General features: G+C 44.9%; 1 protein-coding gene across 5 annotated transcripts in view; it reads left to right on the forward strand.

Moving 5' to 3' along the window:
• LOC307021513 (filamin-C-like) overlaps positions 1 to 21,275 on the forward strand; it is a 71,339-nt gene that overhangs the window by 18,407 nt on the left and 31,657 nt on the right. For 3 of the 5 annotated variants that reach the window (XM_079653703.1, XM_079653705.1, XM_079653704.1), the window contains 18 exons: positions 90 to 338; positions 3,539 to 3,636; positions 5,650 to 5,800; positions 6,691 to 6,809; positions 7,531 to 7,608; positions 8,288 to 8,450; positions 8,844 to 9,044; positions 11,615 to 11,755; positions 13,972 to 14,109; positions 14,687 to 14,813; positions 15,243 to 15,379; positions 16,724 to 16,917; positions 17,265 to 17,378; positions 17,637 to 17,780; positions 18,332 to 18,455; positions 18,757 to 18,917; positions 19,897 to 19,987; positions 20,764 to 20,933. In XM_079653703.1, the coding sequence (XP_079509829.1) occupies positions 90 to 338; positions 3,539 to 3,636; positions 5,650 to 5,800; positions 6,691 to 6,809; positions 7,531 to 7,608; positions 8,288 to 8,450; positions 8,844 to 9,044; positions 11,615 to 11,755; positions 13,972 to 14,109; positions 14,687 to 14,813; positions 15,243 to 15,379; positions 16,724 to 16,917; positions 17,265 to 17,378; positions 17,637 to 17,780; positions 18,332 to 18,455; positions 18,757 to 18,917; positions 19,897 to 19,987; positions 20,764 to 20,933 (2,600 nt within the window). The remainder of the gene's footprint in view (positions 1 to 89; positions 339 to 3,538; positions 3,637 to 5,649; positions 5,801 to 6,690; positions 6,810 to 7,530; positions 7,609 to 8,287; positions 8,451 to 8,843; positions 9,045 to 11,614; positions 11,756 to 13,971; positions 14,110 to 14,686; positions 14,814 to 15,242; positions 15,380 to 16,723; positions 16,918 to 17,264; positions 17,379 to 17,636; positions 17,781 to 18,331; positions 18,456 to 18,756; positions 18,918 to 19,896; positions 19,988 to 20,763; positions 20,934 to 21,275) is intronic. The other 2 variants (XM_079653706.1, XM_079653707.1) reach the window with 1 other exon arrangement.

Raw genomic sequence — 21,275 nt, forward strand, 5'->3', positions numbered from 1 at the left:
CATGTCCTACCGATGAACAAACACAAGTTAAACTAACAGGTCAGCATCTAACCCTAACCCTAACCCTAACCCTTGATCTGTCCCCTCAGACTCAAAGGCCATCGTGGACGGGAACCTGAAGCTGATCCTGGGTCTGATCTGGACCCTGATCCTGCACTACTCCATCTCCATGCCCATGTGGGAGGACGAGGACGACGAGGACGCCAAGAAGCTGACCCCCAAACAGCGTCTGCTGGGCTGGATCCAAAACAAGGTCCCCGAGCTGCCCATCACCAACTTCCACCGCGACTGGAGGGACGGCAAGGCCCTGGGGGCGCTGGTGGATAACTGCGCTCCAGGTGGGATGAAATGAGATGGAGCTTTATTAATCCCCGGGTACAACTGGACCCCGGGTAGGAGACCAGGACTCAGTGTGAGAAAGATCTGTACGTAGGAAACCAGGTCTCAGTGGGAGAAGCATCTGTACGTAGGAAACCAGGTCTCAGGGTGAGAAACATCTGTACGTAGGAGACCAGGTCTCAGGGTGAGAAACATCTGTACGTAGAAGACCAGGTCTCAGTGTGAGAAACATCTGTACGTAGGAGACCAGGTCTCAGGGTGAGAAAGATCTGTACGTAGGAAACCAGGTCTCAGGGTGAGAAAGATCTGTACGTAGGAAACCAGGTCTCAGGGTGAGAAACATCTGTACGTAGGAAACCAGGTCTCAGGGTGAGAAACATCTGTACGTAGGAGACCAGGTCTCAGTGTGAGAAGTAACTGTACGTAGGAGACCAGGTGTCAGGGTGAGAAACATCTGTACGTAGGAAACCAGGTCTCAGGGTGAGAAACATCTGTACGTAGGAGACCAGGTCTCAGTGTGAGAAGTAACTGTACGTAGGAGACCAGGACTCAGTGTGAGAAAGATCTGTACGTAGGAAACCAGGTCTCAGGGTGAGAAACATCTGTACGTAGGAGACCAGGTGTCAGGGTGAGAAACATCTGTACGTAGGAAACCAGGTCTCAGGGTGAGAAACATCTGTACGTAGGAAACCAGGTCTCAGTGTGAGAAAGATCTGTACGTAGGAAACCAGGTCTCAGGGTGAGAAACATCTGTACGTAGGAAACCAGGTCTCAGTGTGAGAAAGATCTGTACGTAGGAAACCAGGTCTCAGGGTGAGAAAGATCTGTACGTACGAAACCAGGTCTCAGTGTGAGAAACATCTGTACGTAGGAAACCAGGTCTCAGGGTGAGAAACATCTGTACGTAGGAAACCAGGTCTCAGGGTGAGAAACATCTGTACGTAGGAAACCAGGTCTCAGTGTGAGAAACATCTGTACGTAGGAAACCAGGACTCAGTGTTAGAAACATCTGTACGTAGGAAACCAGGTCTCAGGGTGAGAAACATCTGTACGTAGGAAACCAGGTCTCAGGGTGAGAAACATCTGTACGTAGGAAACCAGGTCTCAGGGTGAGAAACATCTGTACGTAGGAAACCAGGTCTCAGTGTGAGAAACATCTGTACGTAGGAGACCAGGTCTCAGTGTGAGAAACATCTGTACGTAGGAAACAAGGTCTCAGTGTGAGAAACATCTGTATGTAGGAAACCAGGTCTCAGTGTGAGAAACATCTGTACGTAGGAGACCAGGTCTCAGGGTGAGAAACATCTGTACGTAGGAAACCAGGTCTCAGTGTGAGAAACATCTGTACGTAGGAGACCAGGTCTCAGTGTGAGAAACATCTGTACGTAGGAAACCAGGTCTCAGTGTGAGAAACATCTGTACGTAGGAGACCAGGTCTCAGGGTGAGAAACATCTGCACGTAGGAAACCAGGTCTCAGTGTGAGAAACATCTGTACGTAGGAAACCAGGTCTCAGTGTGAGAAACATCTGTACGTAGGAAACCAGGTCCCAGTGTGAGAAACATCTGTACGTAGGAAACCAGGTCTCAGGGTGAGAAACATCTGCACGTAGGAAACCAGGTCTCAGTGTGAGAAACATCTGTACATAGGAAACCAGGTCTCAGTGTGAGAAACATCTGTACGTAGGAAACCAGGTCTCAGGGTGAGAAACATCTGTACGTAGGAAACCAGGTCTCAGTGTGAGAAACATCTGTACATAGGAAACCAGGTCTCAGTGTGAGAAACATCTGTACGTAGGAAACCAGGTCTCAGGGTGAGAAACATCTGCACGTAGGAAACCAGGTCTCAGTGTGAGAAACATCTGTACGTAGGAAACCAGGTCTCAGGGTGAGAAACATCTGCACGTAGGAAACCAGGTCTCAGTGTGAGAAACATCTGTACGTAGGAAACCAGGTCTCAGGGTGAGAAACATCTGTACGTAGGAAACCAGGTCTCAGGGTGAGAAACATCTGCACGTAGGAAACCAGGTCTCAGTGTGAGAAACATCTGTACGTAGGAAACCAGGTCTCAGTGTGAGAAACATCTGTACGTAGGGGACCAGGTCTCAGGGTGAGAAACATCTGTACATAGGAAACCAGGTCTCAGTGTGAGAAACATTTGTACGTAGGAAACCAGGTCTCAGTGTGAGAAACATCTGTACGTAGGGGACCAGGTCTCAGGGTGAGAAACATCTGTACATAGGAAACCAGGTCTCAGTGTGAGAAACATCTGTACGTAGGAAACCAGGTCTCAGTGTGAGAAACATCTGTACGTAGGAAACCAGGTCTCAGTGTGAGAAACATCTGTACGTAGGAAACCAGGTCTCAGTGTGAGAAACATCTGTACGTAGGAGACCAGGTCTCAGGGTGAGAAACATCTGTACGTAGGAAACCAGGTCTCAGTGTGAGAAACATCTGTACGTAGGAGACCAGGTCTCAGTGTGAGAGACATCTGTACGTAGGAAACCAGGTCTCAGTGTGAGAAACATTTATACGTAGGAAACCAGGTCTCAGTGTGAGAAACATCTGTACATAGGAGACCAGGTCTCAGGGTGAGAAACATCTGTACATAGGAAACCAGGTCTCAGTGTGAGAAACATTTATACGTAGGAAACCAGGTCTCAGTGTGAGAAACATCTGTACGTAGGAGACCAGGTCTCAGTGTGAGAAACATCTGTACGTAGGAGACCAGGTCTCAGTGTGAGAGACATCTGTACGTAGGAGACCAGGTCTCAGTGTGAGAGACATCTGTACGTAGGAGACCAGGTCTCAGTGTGAGAAACATCTGTACGTAGGAAACCAGGTCTCAGGGTGAGAAACATCTGTACGTAGGAAACCAGGTCTCAGGGTGAGAAACATCTGTACGTAGGAAACCAGGTCTCAGGGTGAGAAACATCTGTACGTAGGAAACCAGGTCTCAGTGTGAGAAACATCTGTACGTAGGAGACCAGGTCTCAGTGTGAGAAACATCTGTACGTAAGAAACCAGGTCTCAGTGTGAGAAACATCTGTATGTAGGAAACCAGGTCTCAGGGTGAGAAACATCTGTACATAGGAAACCAGGCATAATAAGAGATGCAATGAAAGTCAGTTCCCAGCCTCTCAGATCTGGAGTTGTTCTCTGTTTTAAATGATATTAAACGTCTCTCCGTGGTGCGTTCAGGTCTTTGTCCGGACTGGGAGAACTGGGATCCCAGCCAGCCGGTGGAGAACGCCCGGGAGGCCATGCAGCAGGCTGACGACTGGCTGGGCGTGCCTCAGGTAACACCAACCTTTATTTAACATTTAATACATCTATTTTAATATTTTAAATCCTCATGACCTCAAACAGAACATGAATGACCTTTATGCACTTCAACAGAACACAAAACATGGAGCATTTTTAAAACCCAGAGGAATCTGCCCGGCAACTATATAAAGAAATCAAGGAATACAACTGATTCCTTTAAAACAAAAAAAATGACATTACTTTTTCCCTCCTTTTCCAAAAAAGGAGATTCTACAGATTACTTCTCTCGTTCTCAAATGCTCAATTTTATCTGTAAAAACCGCCAAAGTTGGATATTAACATTTGAATCTGCATTAAAAATATTGCCCTCTGTCTGAAACCAGAGCTGCTCTGATTGGTTAGCTGGCCGGCTCTGTTGTGATTGGTCAACCAGCTCAGAGATGTCCCGCCCCTTTTAGCCTATCACGTATAATGTGTTGGAGCGCAGGTGTTCCGTAGTGATGTCACCATGTTCCTGAACTTTGGGATTCTAGCCTCTGCAGACCGTTAACATGCACTGACACCTGCAGGATATAAAGGGCCTCTTTAAGTGAGCGGCAGCACGACTCGATGACGGACGACTTTACAGACGTCAGAGTTTCCGTGTGTTGAACTCTGTAATGATGATGAAGTGATTATAAAACAGATGTTTAATTATTCATATTTAACGAGAGCAGCAGACTGGAAACTGTTAGTCTGACGTCTGCAGGTCGGTACATTTGAAAAAGTACTAAAAATACTCTTCACTGAGAGATACTGGGAGTGGAGAGACTTTGAATGTATGGAGTTTGTATTGAATGTCTAATTGGAGATAATCTGCAAACCTAGTCCTGCTTTTAAGAAATAAAAAAAATATATAATACAGCTGTCAGATATAGGACACTAACTATAACAGAAAAAAGCCAATTATTTCCACAGAGAATAATTTAAACAACATTCAAGACTTTTCTGAAGTTATTGAAAACCCAGTTATATTTTCTTTACTTTTGAATTCCCAAACCAAACCACCATTCACAAGGTGTGACTGAGTGTTGTCACATGTCCCTACCGATTAGCATTCGTGCTAACTTAACATTGAAATTCCCTTTGACTGTTTTCACACGTACTACCAGCTGTTTCCAGCAGGTGGTGAGGTCAGTATTGAACAGAAGGTAGATGACTACTTACAGACAGGTAGGCCTTCAGGGTTCAGCAGGAAACAGAGGAAAAACACCTGCTGAGCTCCATAGGCTTTCATGAAACAAGGAAACTACGGCAAGCCTTTAAGGACAAACAGGCAACACCCTCTTAAAGGACAACAATGATATACAATAAGCTCAGAACACACGTTACATAAATAAATATATGATCAAACAACAAGCAGAAAAATATCATAGTTATGCAGATGATGCAGAAATTTAGTTAAGAATATTTAAAATGAAAAATTAAAGGAAAGCCTGTTTATTTACCTTTCAATGTCCTGTCCCTCGTTATCTCACCTGTCCCTCGTTGTGTCACCTGTCCCTCGTTATCTGACCTGTCCCTCATTGTCTCACCTGTCCCTCGTTGTCTCACCTGTCCCTCGTTATCTCACCTGTCCCTCGTTATCTGACCTGTCCCTCGTTATCTCACCTGTCCCTCGTTGTCTCACCTGTCCCTCGTTATCTCACCTGTCCCTCGTTATCTGACCTGTCCCTCGTTGTCTCACCTGTTCCTCGTTGTCTCACCTGTGCCTCGCTATCTCACCTGTCCCTCGTTGTCTCACCTGTCCCTCGTTGTCTCACCTGTCCCTCGTTGTCTCACCTGTCCCTCATTATCTCACTTGTCCCTCGTTGTCTCACCTGTCCCTCGTTGTCTCACCTGTCCCTCGTTGTCTCACCTGTCCCTCGCTATCTCACCTGTCCCTCGTTGTCTCACCTGTCCCTCGTTGTCTCACCTGTCCCTCGTTGTCTCACCTGTCCCTCATTATCTCACTTGTCCCTCGTTGTCTCACCTGTCCCTCGTTGTCTCACCTGTCCCTCATTCAGGTGATCGCCCCGGAGGAGATCGTGGACCCCAACGTGGACGAGCACTCGGTGATGACCTACCTGTCCCAGTTCCCCAAATCCAGACTGAAGCCCGGCGCCCCCCTGAGGGCCAAGACGCTGCACCCCAAGAGGGCCAGGGCCTACGGACCGGGTGAGGAGGAGGAACCGACCAATCAGCAATCAGTTCACTATCTTTGATATGAGACTCATTGGTTTTTGGTCACAAGAAAACACTATATAACGGCACCTCGTTAACTCTAACGAGCACCTCGTTAACTCTAACGAGCACATCGTGTGGGGCTTTATACCCCAAAAAGCAATCAGTAATAATAATACTTTTTTTGCAGCCGAGATTATTTGTCACTAAATTTAGAAATACCAAACTTAAAAAATACAAAGTTTCTGCCGATCATTCCAACCTCGTGTTTATCACATTTATTTAATTATTCTTCAATTAAACAGAAAGAGTTTGTTTGACATTTAAATAATTAAATCGTGTCTGATAATGTAATAATTGTTAAAAAGGTAAAAGTGAATATTGTATAACATTGCAATACCTTCCTGTCACGTTGAAGCATCACTGTTTGCTTTTTTAAATTTAAAAAATCAATGTGAAAAAAAGGTATATTTATAAAAAACAACATAAAATTAAATCAAAACGTCCAAAACATTTCAGACATTTCCAAAAATACAACAAAAACAAGAAGTTTGAAAAAATATTTTAATGTTTTTGTGACGTTTAATGTCTTATTTTTTTTAAAAATATTTTTGGAAATGTTCTTTCAATCACCAAATCCTAAAAAAAAAATATCCCAAACTTTTACAAATATGTAAAAAAAAGATGTGAAAGAAAGTTTATAATAATTCTTTTTTAGAAAATGTAAAAAAAGAAATGCAAAAGTCCAAAGAAAGGATGAAATGAAATGTCCTCACAGAAACCCGAACCCTTTGAATCACTCGGTCGTCAGTCTGAAGACGTCTTGCTGTCAGCCTTCATCGCGTGGAACCGGAGACGTTCTCTAACTTCCTGACGTGTTTCAGGTGTGGAGCCGCGCGGGAACATCGTCCTGAAGCCGGCCGAGTTCCTGGTCGAGACGGTGGAGGCCGGACTCGGGGAAATCCTGGTTTACGTGGAGGACCCTGAAGGCCACACGGAGGAGGTGGGAACACTCTAATTTAATTTAAACTTAACACGAAAAGTGAGGAAATCTGTGTTTGGTCGATTCTTTCTTGTTACGATGCTCCTTGGCAATACATCTTATCCTAGGTGGTTAAAGCCCCCAACGTGTATCGGGTTACAGATGGGTTCCACTAATCCATGCTACATGCTACATGCTACATGCTACATGCTACATGCTACACAAATACGGCCAGATCCGTTGAATCTTCAGAACTTTGGGTTGCAGATTCTAATTTTCCAAAGGGGGTTTGGTTTAGCATGAAAGACTTGAAATAACTAAAGGATAAGTTAAAGAAGAAAGTAGAAAGAAAGGGAGGTCATAGAAAAGTGTTTCTGCTACAAAGTGAGCGATGATTGAGTCAGAGCCTTCAGATGTGTGGCTCTCACTTTAATTCACTTTGTTACTCATGTTTTATTATCTTTGCTTTTTATAATATGTTTCTTAGTTAATGTCTTTCATCTTTGTAAAGCACTTTGAATTGCCTTGTATTGAAAAGTGCCATATAGATCAACTTGCCTTTCCTTATCCCGTTGGAAAGCCTGTTCTCTTACCTTTCAAATGGCGCCACATTTGTGAGGAGCATGCATTGGATCATTGTGTGGGGTGCGCCCATGAGAAACGTAACAAACACAGATCTCCTTACTCTTTGTAACACGACTTGTAACACGACACAGTGAAGCTGACGGTCTCTGTGTTTCAGGCCAGAGTGATCCCCAACAACGACAAGAACCGGAGCTACTCGGTGGTCTACCTGCCCAAAGTGGAGGGGCTTCACAAAGTAAGAAACATGCTTACATCAGAGCTTTCAACCATCCTCATGGTCTTCCTGAGGGTTGATTCAAAGACAGATCTCTCAAACGGACCGTCCTCAAAAAGAATCCTGCAAAAGATCCACTTCTTGATTTACTGATGTTTGGGAAATAAGTCCTTCATCATGAAAAAGATATAAGAAATGACACTTTGACATCTGCATCGAATAAGACCAGAAACGATCGACCAGGAAGGGGCGGGTTCACGCCTTGTTTAGTTCAGGTGCTTTTTTAACATGAGCATTTAAGGTGAACCTGTTAGGAAACTCTCCCTGGTCCCCGGCTTCAGTCTCAGGATCCATGTATCTGTGATCCTCTCCAGAATGGAAGGAGTCATCACATACAGAGCATCAACTAGTTCCTGAACAGTGTCCTTCACATGCTGATATCCAAGAGAGGGAGTTCCTCAGTCCCAAGATGGAGGAATAGAAAGCAGTATTCAATGTTTACTTCAGATTAGCTCCACGTCAGAAATGATCATGCTTGTCATATGTCTCTCTCCATAGAGGCTGAATCATCATGTTAATCACATAGCTATCATATGCCTCAAACAGTCCTGATGCTCTTCTAGGTAATCACACATCCTGTCATGTTCACAGCTACAGTTGATACCTTTGATATCGTGTTGCTCTGTGTTTGTGTGTCCAGGTCAAGGTTCTGTTTGCGGGGCAGGACATTGAGCGGAGTCCCTTCATGGTGAACGTCTCGAAGGCGCTGGGCGACCCGAGCCGGGTCCAGGCCCGCGGGCCGGGGCTGCAGCTGAGCGGGAACGTGGCCAACAAACCCACGTATTTCGATATTTACACCGCAGGTAACCAGAGCAGCTCGGGACAGATTTCAGTTTAACGCAGATTTAGGGTTTATACTGTACGGGATAAGAAGGAACCATAGTTGGAGCGAGCCATTCATCACGGTTGGGGTTTCTTTAAATTAAAAAAAACTGGACTTTGTTTTCAGTCATTTTTTGCAAATTGTTCCGATCAAAAATATGATGTTTGTAGATTTTTTTTTAACTTATTTAAAAAAAAATGTTTAACTAATTATTTTCTTTGTTTTTACTTATTATTTTCTTTTTTTTACGTCTCTGGGCAGCTTCCAGCTTTCCCTGACAGAAACTTCCCCGACACCCCGTATTCAGAATGGATTCCTAAAGTTCCTTTCCTCCCCGAACTTCAGATTAAAGTCTTGTTGTTTCTCCGCCCAGGCGCCGGAGCCGGAGACGTTGGAGTCGTCATCGTCGACTCAAACGCCCGCCGGGACACGGTGGAGATCGTGCTGGAGAACAAGGGGGACAGTATTTTCCGTTGCACCTACGTTCCCGTCCTGGAGGGGGCGCACACCATCTGCGTGACCTTCGCCGGGCAGCAGATTCCCAGAAGCCCCTTCACCGTGAACATCTCAGAGTGTAGGTTTCACACCAGTCTGCTCTCCATGGTCCTTCAAAACATCCATGTTTTAATATTTTTGTGAATCACTTTCCACGGAGACGGATGTGGTGCCTAATGCACGACTTCCTCATCAGAGTCACATTGAAATCTGAAATCCTGACTAACGTTTTTTTAAAGTCTTTGATTTCCACAGCAGTTAAATCTGCAGATCCTGCCCAATGGTGGTCTACTGGTGGTCTACTGGTGGTCTGCTGGTGGTCTGCTGGTGGTCTACTGGTGGTCTACTGGTGGTCTACTGGTGGTCTGCTGGTGGTCTGCTGGTGGTCTGCTGGTGGTCTGCTGGTGGTCTACTGTTGGTCTGCTGGTGGTCTACTGGTGGTCTGCTGGTGGTCTGCTGGTGGTCTACTGGTGGTCTGCTGGTGGTCTGCTGGTGGTCTGCTGGTGGTCTGCTGGTGGTCTACTGGTGGTCTGCTGGTGGTCTGTTTGTGGTCTACTGGTGGTCTGCTGGTGGTCTGCTGGTGGTCTGTTTGTGGTCTACTGGTGGTCTGCTGGTGGTCTGCTGTTGGTCTGCTGGTGGTCTACTGGTGGTCTGCTGGTGGTCTGTTTGTGGTCTACTGGTGGTCTGCTGGTGGTCTACTGTTGGTCTGCTGGTGGTCTACTGGTGGTCTGCTTGTGGTCTACTGGTGGTCTGCTGGTGGTCTGTTTGTGGTCTACTGGTGGTCTGTTTGTGGTCTACTGGTGGTCTGCTGGTGGTCTACTGTTGGTCTGCTGGTGGTCTACTGGTGGTCTGTTTGTGGTCTACTGGTGGTCTGCTGGTGGTCTGCTGTTGGTCTGCTGGTGGTCTACTGGTGGTCTGCTGGTGGTCTGTTTGTGGTCTACTGGTGGTCTGCTGGTGGTCTACTGTTGGTCTGCTGGTGGTCTACTGGTGGTCTGCTTGTGGTCTACTGGTGGTCTGCTGGTGGTCTACTGTTGGTCTGCTGGTGGTCTACTGGTTGTCTGCTGGTGGTCTACTGGTGGTCTACTGGTTGTCTACTGGTGGTCTACTGGTGGTCTGCTGGTAGTCTGCTGGTGGTCTACTGGTTGTCTGCTGGTGGTCTACTGGTGGTCTACTGGTTGTCTACTGGTGGTCTGCTGGTGGTCTGCTGGTGGTCTACTGGTTGTCTGCTGGTGGTCTACTGGTTGTCTGCTGGTGGTCTACTGGTGGTCTACTGGTTGTCTACTGGTGGTCTGCTGGTGGTCTACTGGTGGTCTACTGGTGGTCTACTGGTGGTCTGCTGGTGGTCTGCTGGTGGTCTACTGGTGGTCTACTGGTTGTCTACTGGTGGTCTGCTGGTGGTCTACTGGTGGTCTACTGGTGGTCTACTGGTGGTCTACTGGTGGTCTACTGGTGGTCTGCTGGTGGTCTACTGGTGGTCTACTGGTTGTCTACTGGTGGTCTGCTGGTGGTCTGCTGGTGGTCTACTGGTTGTCTGCTGGTGGTCTGCTGGTGGTCTACTGGTTGTCTACTGGTGGTCTGCTGGTAGTCTGCTGGTGGTCTACTGGTTGTCTGCTGGTGGTCTACTGGTGGTCTACTGGTGGTCTGCTTGGTGTTTGACTGTTGGACGGAGAGTAATGGGTGTTTGGATGGACTTTATCCTTTACTATCTTTGATGTGGTCCCTATCTCTCCTGATTGGTCTCAGATCATATTCCAGACTTGGCTGTAAGGGGTTTCTGAACATAGACAGAAGGACTAAAGAGCGTGTGAACAGCCTCTAACCATAGCGCTGAGACTCTCTGTCCGGGGACATTAATAAGGATCAGACTTGGATTTTGATACCCAGACTTCAGGGTTCTTGTTCCAGATCGTGATTTAGTCCGACTGAGGTTCAGACTCTCTGAAAGGGACATTTCAAGACTTAACTTTGGACTCGACTTAAGCTTCATGACTTGTCTTGCTTCTTTTGCACTTGCTTTATCACTTAGGGTTTGCTTGTCTTGGTTTTTCAATATGAAATGTCTTTATTCAGCTAGCCCTACACTGGCCAGTCCTGATGAAACCAGTGAGACTTGAAACCTTCTGTCAGGATCTGGTAATAGAGCCAGTCTGTCGGACTTGACTTAGAACTTGTACATCTTGGAACCTTACTTGGAAATGTCCAATTTTGATTTGGGACTCTAGACTTGTTTCTGTCGAGACCTGACATGAGACTTGCTGGATTGAAGGTCTCAGGGTTTTAGGGGTTTGGTGGGTCTGGATGTCTGGCGGTCTGGGGGGTTAGAGTTGTGGAGGTTTGGAGGGTCGGAAGGTCTAGAAATGTGCAGTTTTTGATGTCTGGGTGTTTGGAAGTTTGAAGGTTTGTTCGTCTAGTGGTCTAGAGTTTCTGGGTCTACACGTTTACGATGTCTGGAGGACTGGAGGCCATTATTCCTGAAGGCCTTGATTCCTTGAGGTCTGGAGGTCTAAATGTTTGGAGGCCATTATTCCTGAAGGCCTTGATTCCTTGAGGTCTTGAGGTCTAGATGTTTGGAGGCCTAGATGTTTGGACTCTTGAAGGTCTGGAGGTCTCAAATCTACAAATGCTTGCCCCCTGTTGTCCCTCCTGCAGTTTCACAGATTGCCCTACCCCCCAGTGGGTCTCCGGTGCATAGAGAGCCAGTCTCTGTGCCTCAGACCGCCTGCACCCCCCCCTCAGACCGGACCCGGAGAGCCCCCCCCCCTCCAACGCCACCTCGATCCAGGCGACCAAGTTAGTACAGGCTGGGCTGGGGGGGGGGGTTACCTGAGCCTGGTTTCCTTCAACCTCTTCCTGGGGGCCGCTTCACAGCATGAGCAGCTTCTTCTTCTGCTGAGTGAATGTGTGTAGACCTGCTGGGGTCCGACTACCAGGTGTACTTTAGTTTGTCTAAAACACGAGCAGCTGCAAAGAACTCTTCTCAATATCAACTGAAACTGAAACAAATATAAAACTGATCGGGCATTTACATTTCTGTTTGAAATGTTTCTACGTTTTTGTCACATTTACGAAAATGTTCTCAGTTTTTGGGACATTTTTGAATTTCTTTTTAGTTTTTTGGGAGATTTTCACGCATATTTTATTTTTGTATTTCTGGACATTATTTGTTCACGTTTAAAACATTTTTTTGAAATGTTGGACATTTCTGTTGAACATTTTTTGGACTTTTACATATTTTTTGACAATTTCTACAATATTTTCATTAAAAACTTTGTTTTACGAAAAAAAGTTTGGGATATTCTTTTTTTTAACATTTGGTGATTGTTCGGATTAACGAACATTTCCAAAAATATTAACAATAAGACATTAAACGTCACAAAATGCAATTACATTTATATGTTTTTTGTAATATATTATTTTTATAAATATATATTTTTCACATATATCTTTTATATTTAAAAAAAGTTTGACATCCTTTTTTAACGTCTGAGTAAAGAACATTTAAAACACATGTTGAATAAAACATTAAGCGTAACATTTGGACGCTTAACAGTTCAGATTCTTTCCAGTCAATTCAAACACCAGAACTAATGCATTTAACGAGTGAATGTGAACGTTATTTTACACATTGGCCTTCATCCTCTTCATCCTCCTCTTCCTCATAACCCTAACCCTGCTCCTCCTGTTCTCCACTGCTTTCCGCTCCGTTTCTATAAAGACGTCTTTAATGTAATCCTTCAGTTTCACAGGGATCCTCTGCTTCACGGTAAAATTCTGAACGCTTGCAATTACATTTTGTAATGTCGTTATCTCAAGACCACGAGTTAACTTTCCCTTTATCCCCCAAGGAAAAAAGGTTTATTATATATTCATTTCTCAGAAACAACGGGCAGATTTCTTCACATGACCACTTTATTTATCACGAGGAAAACAGCGAGCCATGATGTCGTGTCGTCCGGATCGAAGTGAGAGAAAACCATCTTTTGTTTTCGGCGATAAAGGCTTGATTACCTCTGGCTTTTTACAAATAACGAGACATTGAACTCGTGTTCATGAGATAACAGAAACCTTCTTTCCTTCCATGTGTCTCCAACAGCTCTCCTGATCATAACATCTATGTTATCAACAGTCTGATATCTCTGCTTCTGTTTCATCTGCGCTGCCTTTCTTTCAGCTTCAAACAGCAAACTGCTTCAGCTCCGATCAGCTGACTAACACAGATACACAGTGTGTGTGTGTGTGTGTGTGTGTGTGTGTGTGTGTGTGTGTGTGTGTGTGTGTGTGTGTGTGTGTGTGTGTGTGTGTGTGTGTGTGTGTGTGTGTGTGTGTGTGTGTGTTTATTCTTGGTTCACTATATTTAGTTTAAGGCTTGTGACATTTCTTACCCCTCGGGGTCGGTTTAGGAAATCTAATCATGGACTCATTATAAGATCAGAAAGAGATGTTAAAAGGTCACGGTGAGGTTTAATCTAAGACTCCATCGGACTCCTTTGTTTACTCCCAGAGTGAAGTATAAAGAGAGCAATTAGTCAACAAGTGAAAACCCTTAGAGGTTACGTTGTGTGTCTGTCGGTGTGAGTGTAGTAAGTATATAAAAAGTATAATATGAATATAAAAAGCCAAATAAGAAAGATATGAAAATCCTAATAGATTTGAATCTAAACAAAACGTATTTTTACCGCAGCTTGTCAACGTGTCGTGGCCCAAAGTTAAAACAGTAGAGTTACAGTCCACCGCTGTGTGTCTGTTTTATCATCACATTAATATGACTCATTATAAGATCAGAAAGAGATCACATTAGGTTTGATCTAAGCCTCCACGGGCTCCTTTGTTTACTTCCAGAGTGAACGATGGACATTTGGATTGGAGGAAATAATATAAAAAAGAGATTTTAGCTTTTTGTAGATCTAGGCTTTTGTTCCACTGTGTGTTTGACGGTGTGAATGTTTCTGTGTTATCATCATATATATATTCTACCTCCCGGTCTAACCCCTCTCCTCCTCTCACAGCCTGTAACCCGAACTCGTGCCGGGCGTCGGGTCGCGGTCTGCAGCCGAAGGGTCTGCGGGTCAAAGAGGTCGCCGATTTCAAAGTCTACACGAAAGGAGGCGGCAGCGGCGAGCTCATCGTCACCGTGAAGGGACCGAGTAAGACCTCATTAGATATATTTATATATTCTATCTGAAGAACCTCTTCTGAGAAACTGATACATGACTCATGGACAAAGTGTGTCTTTTGTTATATTTAATAAAGTAATAAAGAAAGTCAATGTAAAGGGAAATGGATCTGAAATGCAGGAACACACACACGCACACACACACACACACACACACACACACACACACACACACACACACACACACACACACACACACACACACACACACACACACACACACACACACACACACACACACACACACACACACACACACACACACACACACACACACACACACACACACACACACACACACACACACACACACTTCCTGTCTCTCTGTGTATTAGAGAGAGGAACCAGTTGCTCCTCCATCCCATCATTAAACCTCCAGTCCTAACCATTTGTAAATCCACCTTTTACTTCCTGTACCTCCTGAAATGTAAACCCTAAACTTCTGTCTCTGTTAAACACGTAACACTAACAATACACTTGAACAGAGTATGAGACTATGTGTTTTAAATGATGATATGATATCCATTGATGCTTTCTTGTGACTGCAGAAGGCCTGGAGGAGCCGGTGAAGGTGCTGGAGATCGAGAGCGGGGTTTTCGAGTGTAATTACTATCCCATAATGACCGGGAAACACACCGTGACCGTCACCTGGGGGGGGCACGGCATCCCACGCAGGTGAGACAGTCAGGTTATTCTATTATCATAACATGTTAGCATCTCCATCAAACAATCTGAGAAAGCACATCCATTCAAAAGGAGTTTAATGTTCATGGTTTAGAGACACTTAAGAAGTAAAGAGGACCAAGGATCGAACCCTGAGGTACTCCAGTGGATAAAGCAGAGCAAAGTTACACGCTTAATATATTTTACTATTTTTATTCATTTACATTTTTAAATCATTTCTGTTTTATTTTTTTCTTAAAAATAAATAAAATGAACAATAATATATAGTTATTATTAATATTATATTATATCTTAAAGTAAAACTTTGCATCGTTTCTAAATCTGTCTATATGGGATTATAATGTGTGTGTGTGTGTGTGTGTGTGTGTGTGTGTGTGTGTGTGTGTGTGTATGTGTGTGTGTGTGTGTGTGCGTGTTCAGTCCGTTCGAGGTCCAGGTGAGCGAGGAGGCGGGGCCTCAGAAAGTGAGGGCCTGGGGTCCGGGTCTGGAGACAGGTGTAGTCGGGAAGAGTGCTGACTTCGTGGTGGAGGCCATCGGCACGGAGGTGGGGACTCTCGGTACGTAACAACGAAACACCGGAGAATTAACACGCTTCTTCATCGGACATTTACGCTCTCAGAGAGTACAGAAGTTTATCCGACGTGTTTCTTTTATCTACCTTTATCTACCTTTACCTACCTTTACCTACCTTTACCTACCTTTAGCTACCTTTACCTACCTTTACCTACCTTTATCTACCTTTACCTACCTTTACCTACCTTTAGCTACCTTTACCTACCTTTACCTACCTTTATCTACCTTTACCTACCTTTACCTACCTTTATCTACCTTTACCTACCTTTACCTACCTTTATCTACCTTTACCTACCTTTATCTACCTTTACCTACCTTTATCTACCTTTATCTACCTTTATCTACCTTTATCTACCTTTACCTACCTTTATCTACCTTTACCTACCTTTATCTACCTTTATCTACCTTTACCTACCTTTACCTACCTTTATCTACCTTTATCTACCTTTACCTACCTTTATCTACCTTTACCTACCTTTACCTACCTTTACCTACCTTTATCTACCTTTACCTACCTTTACCTACCTTTATCTACCTTTACCTACCTTTACCTACCTTTACCTACCTTTATCTACCTTTACCTACCTTTACCTACCTTTACCTACCTTTATCTACCTTTACCTACCTTTATCTACCTTTATCTACCTTTACCTACCTTTATCTACCTTTATCTACCTTTACCTACCTTTACCTACCTTTACCTACCTTTATCTACCTTTATCTACCTTTACCTACCTCTATCTACCTTTACCTACCTTTACCTACCTTTATCTACCTTTACCTACCTTTACCTACCTTTACCTACCTTTATCTACCTTTACCTACCTTTATCTACCTTTACCTACCTTTACCTACCTTTACCTACCTTTACCTACCTTTACCTACCTTTATCTACCTTTACCTACCTTTACCTACCTTTACCTACCTTTACCTACCTTTACCTACCTTTATCTACCTTTACCTACCTTTACCTACCTTTATCTACCTTTATCTACCTTTACCTACCTTTGTACCTTTACCTACCTTTATCTACCTTTACCTACCTTTGTACCTTTACCTACCTTTACCTACCTTTACCTACCTTTACCTACCTTTATCTACCTTTACCTACCTTTACCTACCTTTACCTACCTTTACCTACCTTTATCTACCTTTACCTACCTTTGTACCTTTACCTACCTTTACCTACCTTTACCTACCTTTACCTACCTTTACCTACCTTTACCTACCTTTACCTACCTTTATCTACCTTTATCTACCTTTACCTACCTGTATCTACCTTTATCTAACTTTACATCTAAAGAAGTTTATCCGGTATGTTTCTGCAGGTTTCTCCATCGAGGGTCCGTCTCAGGCGAAGATCGAATGCGACGATAAAGGTGACGGGTCATGTGACGTCCGGTACTGGCCCACGGAGGCCGGAGATTATGCCGTGCACGTGATCTGTGACGACGAGGACATCAAGGACAGTCCCTTCATGGCCCACATCCTGGCCGCCAACAACGACGTCTACCCGGAAAACGTAGGGAGAAAGAGGTTCTGAAATAGCCACACTTTGTATTCATGAAAGGAAGCAGCCGACTGGCCCCGCCCATAAACCACCTCAGGCCTTCCTAAAGACCCCACCCCTAACCCATCAAACCCCAGTCCTTTAACCATTCACAAATCTCTTTTACCCCCCGTGGAATAACAGTCCTCACCGTCTGTTACACACACACAAGACTAACAAACACAATGGAACAGAGAAAAAGACATAGCTTATATGTGATGATAAATGATGACACGATCATTGGACACGACAGACATGGATCTGGTTTCCATTATTAATGTCTGTAAATGTAACGTGGGTACACGATGTTTCCTCGTCAGGTGAAGTGCTTCGGTCCCGGGCTGGAGCCTCTCGGCTGCATCGTGAACAAAGCGGCAGACTTCACCATCGACACCAACGGAGCGGGACGAGGAGAGCTGAAGCTTTACGCTCAGGTACCAACGAACACCGTCCGTCCTTCATCCAGAGCGTGTTGTTCGTGTCTGCTCCGTGAACCTGGCTGCATCGTCTCTGGCTCCTCTCCAGCTCCGCCTTCTCTCCTATTATTTCAGTGTTTGTTTACTTTTCGTCGTGTGCTTTTAACACTTTGATCTGTTTGATGGTTGAACCGTTGGAGGAGCCTCTCCACGGGAGCTCTGAAAAGGGAAGCCTTGAATCTTCAGCGTTATTGAAGTGTGTGTTTGTGCCTCCAGGACGCAGAGGGACTCCCCATCGACATCCAGATCACAGACCGAGGAGACAGCTCCTTCTTCTGCGTCTACATTCCCACCAAACCCATCAAACACACCATCATCATCACCTGGGGGGAGGTCAACGTGCCCAGCAGCCCCTTCAGGGTACAGCTAGCCCCCAAACCTCCTCTGAGCCACCAGAGCTAACTCACTGATGACTCGAGAACTGTCAACAGTTGATCTATTGTCAAAACAACATCTTTAATGGTTTTTTCCAGCCTCAAACATATTCATATCTCCTGCTTTACACGATTCTAAATCATTTTAAAGGGAAGCTCTTTGGATTTTGAACATTTCATTTGACTCCGAGACTAACATTTATGTATAAGGATGCAGACAAAAAGAAAAAACACACAAAAAGACAAATGCAAGAAATATGACCATCAAATAACAGATAATGGAAAGAATGACAATACTTTTAAATATAGAACATTTCATTTAGTATTTGAGGTAGAATGTGATCTGCACTTATTGTGAACCTGTGCAGCTCTAGAATAGAACTGGGAGGGAAAGCCTCTTTAACGGTCTGCATGCAGAGCGCACAGTGACGGGTGGTCTCCGCACTAGGAGCAGGAGCGCCCGGGGAAGTTCGTATCTTTCTTGATGCGATTGCTATTTTCACGAGGTCATAACTTAACCCTGCGCGTTGGGTCCAGGTGACGATCGGAGAAGGCAGCCACCCGGAGAACGTGAAGGTCTACGGTCCGGGCGTGGAGAAAGCCGGCCTGAAGGCCAACGAGCCCACGTACTTCACAGTGGACTGCAGCGACGCCGGGCAGGGTGGGTCCTCTGAATCAATAGAATCTGATTCGATGTTATTTGTATATTACATTTACCAGAAACAGCCCCCCCCCCGTCTCTTTTATTTTTAGACAATATGTTTGTTAATTTGTCTTTGAAACAACATAGTGGATTCCCATTGGTCTCATTTCTCAGCATGTCTGACACATGAACATGATCTCACAGTGGAGTAAACCCAATCGCTATCAAAGGTTTCATTTTTCCTTTTCAGAATAACGTGATCTTCTCCAAAGCTACATTCTGACATGTTAGGGTTAATGATCTCTGTCATTGCCTGCAGGGGACGTCAGCATCGGGATAAAATGCGCTCCGGGCGTTGTCGGTCCAGCGGAGGCCGATATCGACTTCGACATCATCAAAAACGACAACGACACGTTCACAGTGAAATACACGCCGCCCGGCGCCGGGCAGTACACCATCATGGTGCTGTTCGCTGACCAGGTGAGGACCATCACTCTGGAAACACTTCGTTAGGAATATCCTAACGAGCATGAGAGCAACATGCTATCAAAGGTATCACCTGTAGCTGTGAACATGACAGGATGTGTGATTACCTAGAAGAGCATCAGGACTGTTTGAGGCATATGATAGCTATGTGATTAACATGATGATTCAGCCTCTATAGAGATACATGTGACAAGCATGATCATTTCTGACGTGGAGCTAATCTGAAGTAAACATTGAATACTGCTTTCTATTCCTCCATCTTGTGACTGTGTGAGAATTTAGAGATTTTGAGAAAAAGTCAGGATTTTGAGAATTCTTTTTGAGATTTTTGAGAAAAAGTCATTATTTTGAGATTTTTGAGAAAAGTCAAATGTTTTTAAAAAAAGTCAACATTTTTAGATTTTATTTTGAAAAAGTGAGAATTTTAGATTTTGAGAAAAAAGTCAGAATATTGAGGAAAAAGTCAGAATTTTGAGGAAAAAGTCAGAATTTTGAGGAAAAAGTCAGAATTTTGAGGAAAAATTCAGAATTTTGAGGAAAAAGTCAGAATTATGAGACTTTGAGAAAAAGTCAGAACCAGCATTCCTCCATCTTGTGACTGAGGAACTCCCTCTCTTGGATATCAGCATGTGAAGGACACTGTTCAGGAACTAGTTGATATTCTGTATGTGATGACTAAGGAACTAGTTGATGCTCTGTATGTGATGACTAAGGAACTAGTTGATGCTCTGTATGTGATGACTAAGGAACTAGTTGATGCTCTGTATGTGATGACTAAGGAACTAGTTGATGCTCTGTATGTGATGACTAAGGAACTAGTTGATGCTCTGTATGTGATGACTCCTTCCATTCTGGAGAGGATCACAGATACATGGATCAGAGGCTGAAGCTCAAGCCGGGGACCAGGGAGAGTTTTTAACACACTTTTATTTAAAAACAACCTGTTAATGAAAAACCTTTAACACCACAACAGGAAATTCCCGTCAGCCCCTTCAGAATAAAAGTGGACCCTTCCCACGACGCAGCGAAGGTCAGAGCAGAAGGACCCGGACTCAGCAAGACAGGTAATAATAATTCCTTATATTTATTATAGCGCTTTACACAGTACACACATATCATACATGTCACGGTCATGTGCCGTGGACAGGACCCCCAGGAGAGCTCAACTCAGGTCAACATCTGAATGTGTCTGAGAAGAAAACACTTTATTTAGCACACGAGTTAGCTCTGATTTCACATTATGAACTACGGTTATCGTGGTCTACTGTTTATTATTACTTTGTAATCCTGTTTCATTTTATTTTGAGATGTTTCAATTCTGGTATCCTTTATTTCTACTCATTTTTATTTATGTGCAATACTTTGGTTTGTTCTGTTGTTTTTGATGCTGCTGAAATGCTCTCATCTCCTCTCCTCTCATCTCCTCTCCTCTCCTCTCATCTCCTCTCCTCTCCTCTCATCTCCTCTCCTCTCCTCTCCTCTCCTCTCCTCTCCTCTCCTCTCCTCTCATCTCCTCTCCTCTCATCTCCTCTCCTCTCCTCTCATCTCCTCTCCTCTCCTCTCCTCTCCTCTCCTCTCCTCTCATCTCCTCTCCTCTCATCTCCTCTCATCTCCTCTCCTCTCCTCTCCTCTCCTCTCCTCTCCTCTCCTCTCGTCTCGTCTCGTCTCCTTTCCTCTCCTCTCCTCTCCTCTCCTCTCCTCTCGTCTCCTCTCCTCTCCTCTCCTCTCCTCTCCTCTCCTCTCCTCTCATATGTCATCTCCTCTCCTCTCATCTCCTCTCGTCTCCTCTCGTCTCCTCTCGTCTCCTCTCTTCTCATATGTCATCTCCTCTCCTCTTCAGGCGTGGAGGTGGGCAAACCGACCCACTTCACCATCTTCACTAAGGGAGCCGGTAAAGCCCAGCCGGAGGTGCATTTCACCGGCGCCGCTCACGGAGACGCCGTCAGAGACTTCGAGATCATCGACAACCACGACTACTCCTACACCGTCCGCTACACCGCCATACAACAGGTGCAACGAAACATTCTGTGTGAGCCAGGTAGCCAGGTAGCCAGGTAGCCAGGTAGCCAGGTAGCCAGGTAGCCAGGTAGCCAGGTAACCAGGTAGCCAGGTAGCCAGGTAGCCAGGTAGCCAGGTAGCCAAGTAGCCAGGTAGCCAGGTAGCCAGGTAGCTTAGCCAGGTAGCCAGGTAGCCAGGTAGCCAGGTAGCCAGGTAGCCAGGTAGCCAGGTAGCTTAGCCAGGTAGCCAGGTAGCCAGGTAGCCAGGTAGCCAGGTAGCCAGGTAGCTTAGCCAGGTAGCCAGGTAGCCAGGTAGCCAGGTAGCCAGGTAGCCAGGTAGCCAAGTAGCCGGGTA

The sequence above is a fragment of the Notothenia rossii genome, assembly GCF_949606895.1.
Source record: "Notothenia rossii genome assembly, chromosome: 10".
Classification (NCBI taxonomy): Eukaryota; Metazoa; Chordata; class Actinopteri; order Perciformes; family Nototheniidae; genus Notothenia; species Notothenia rossii.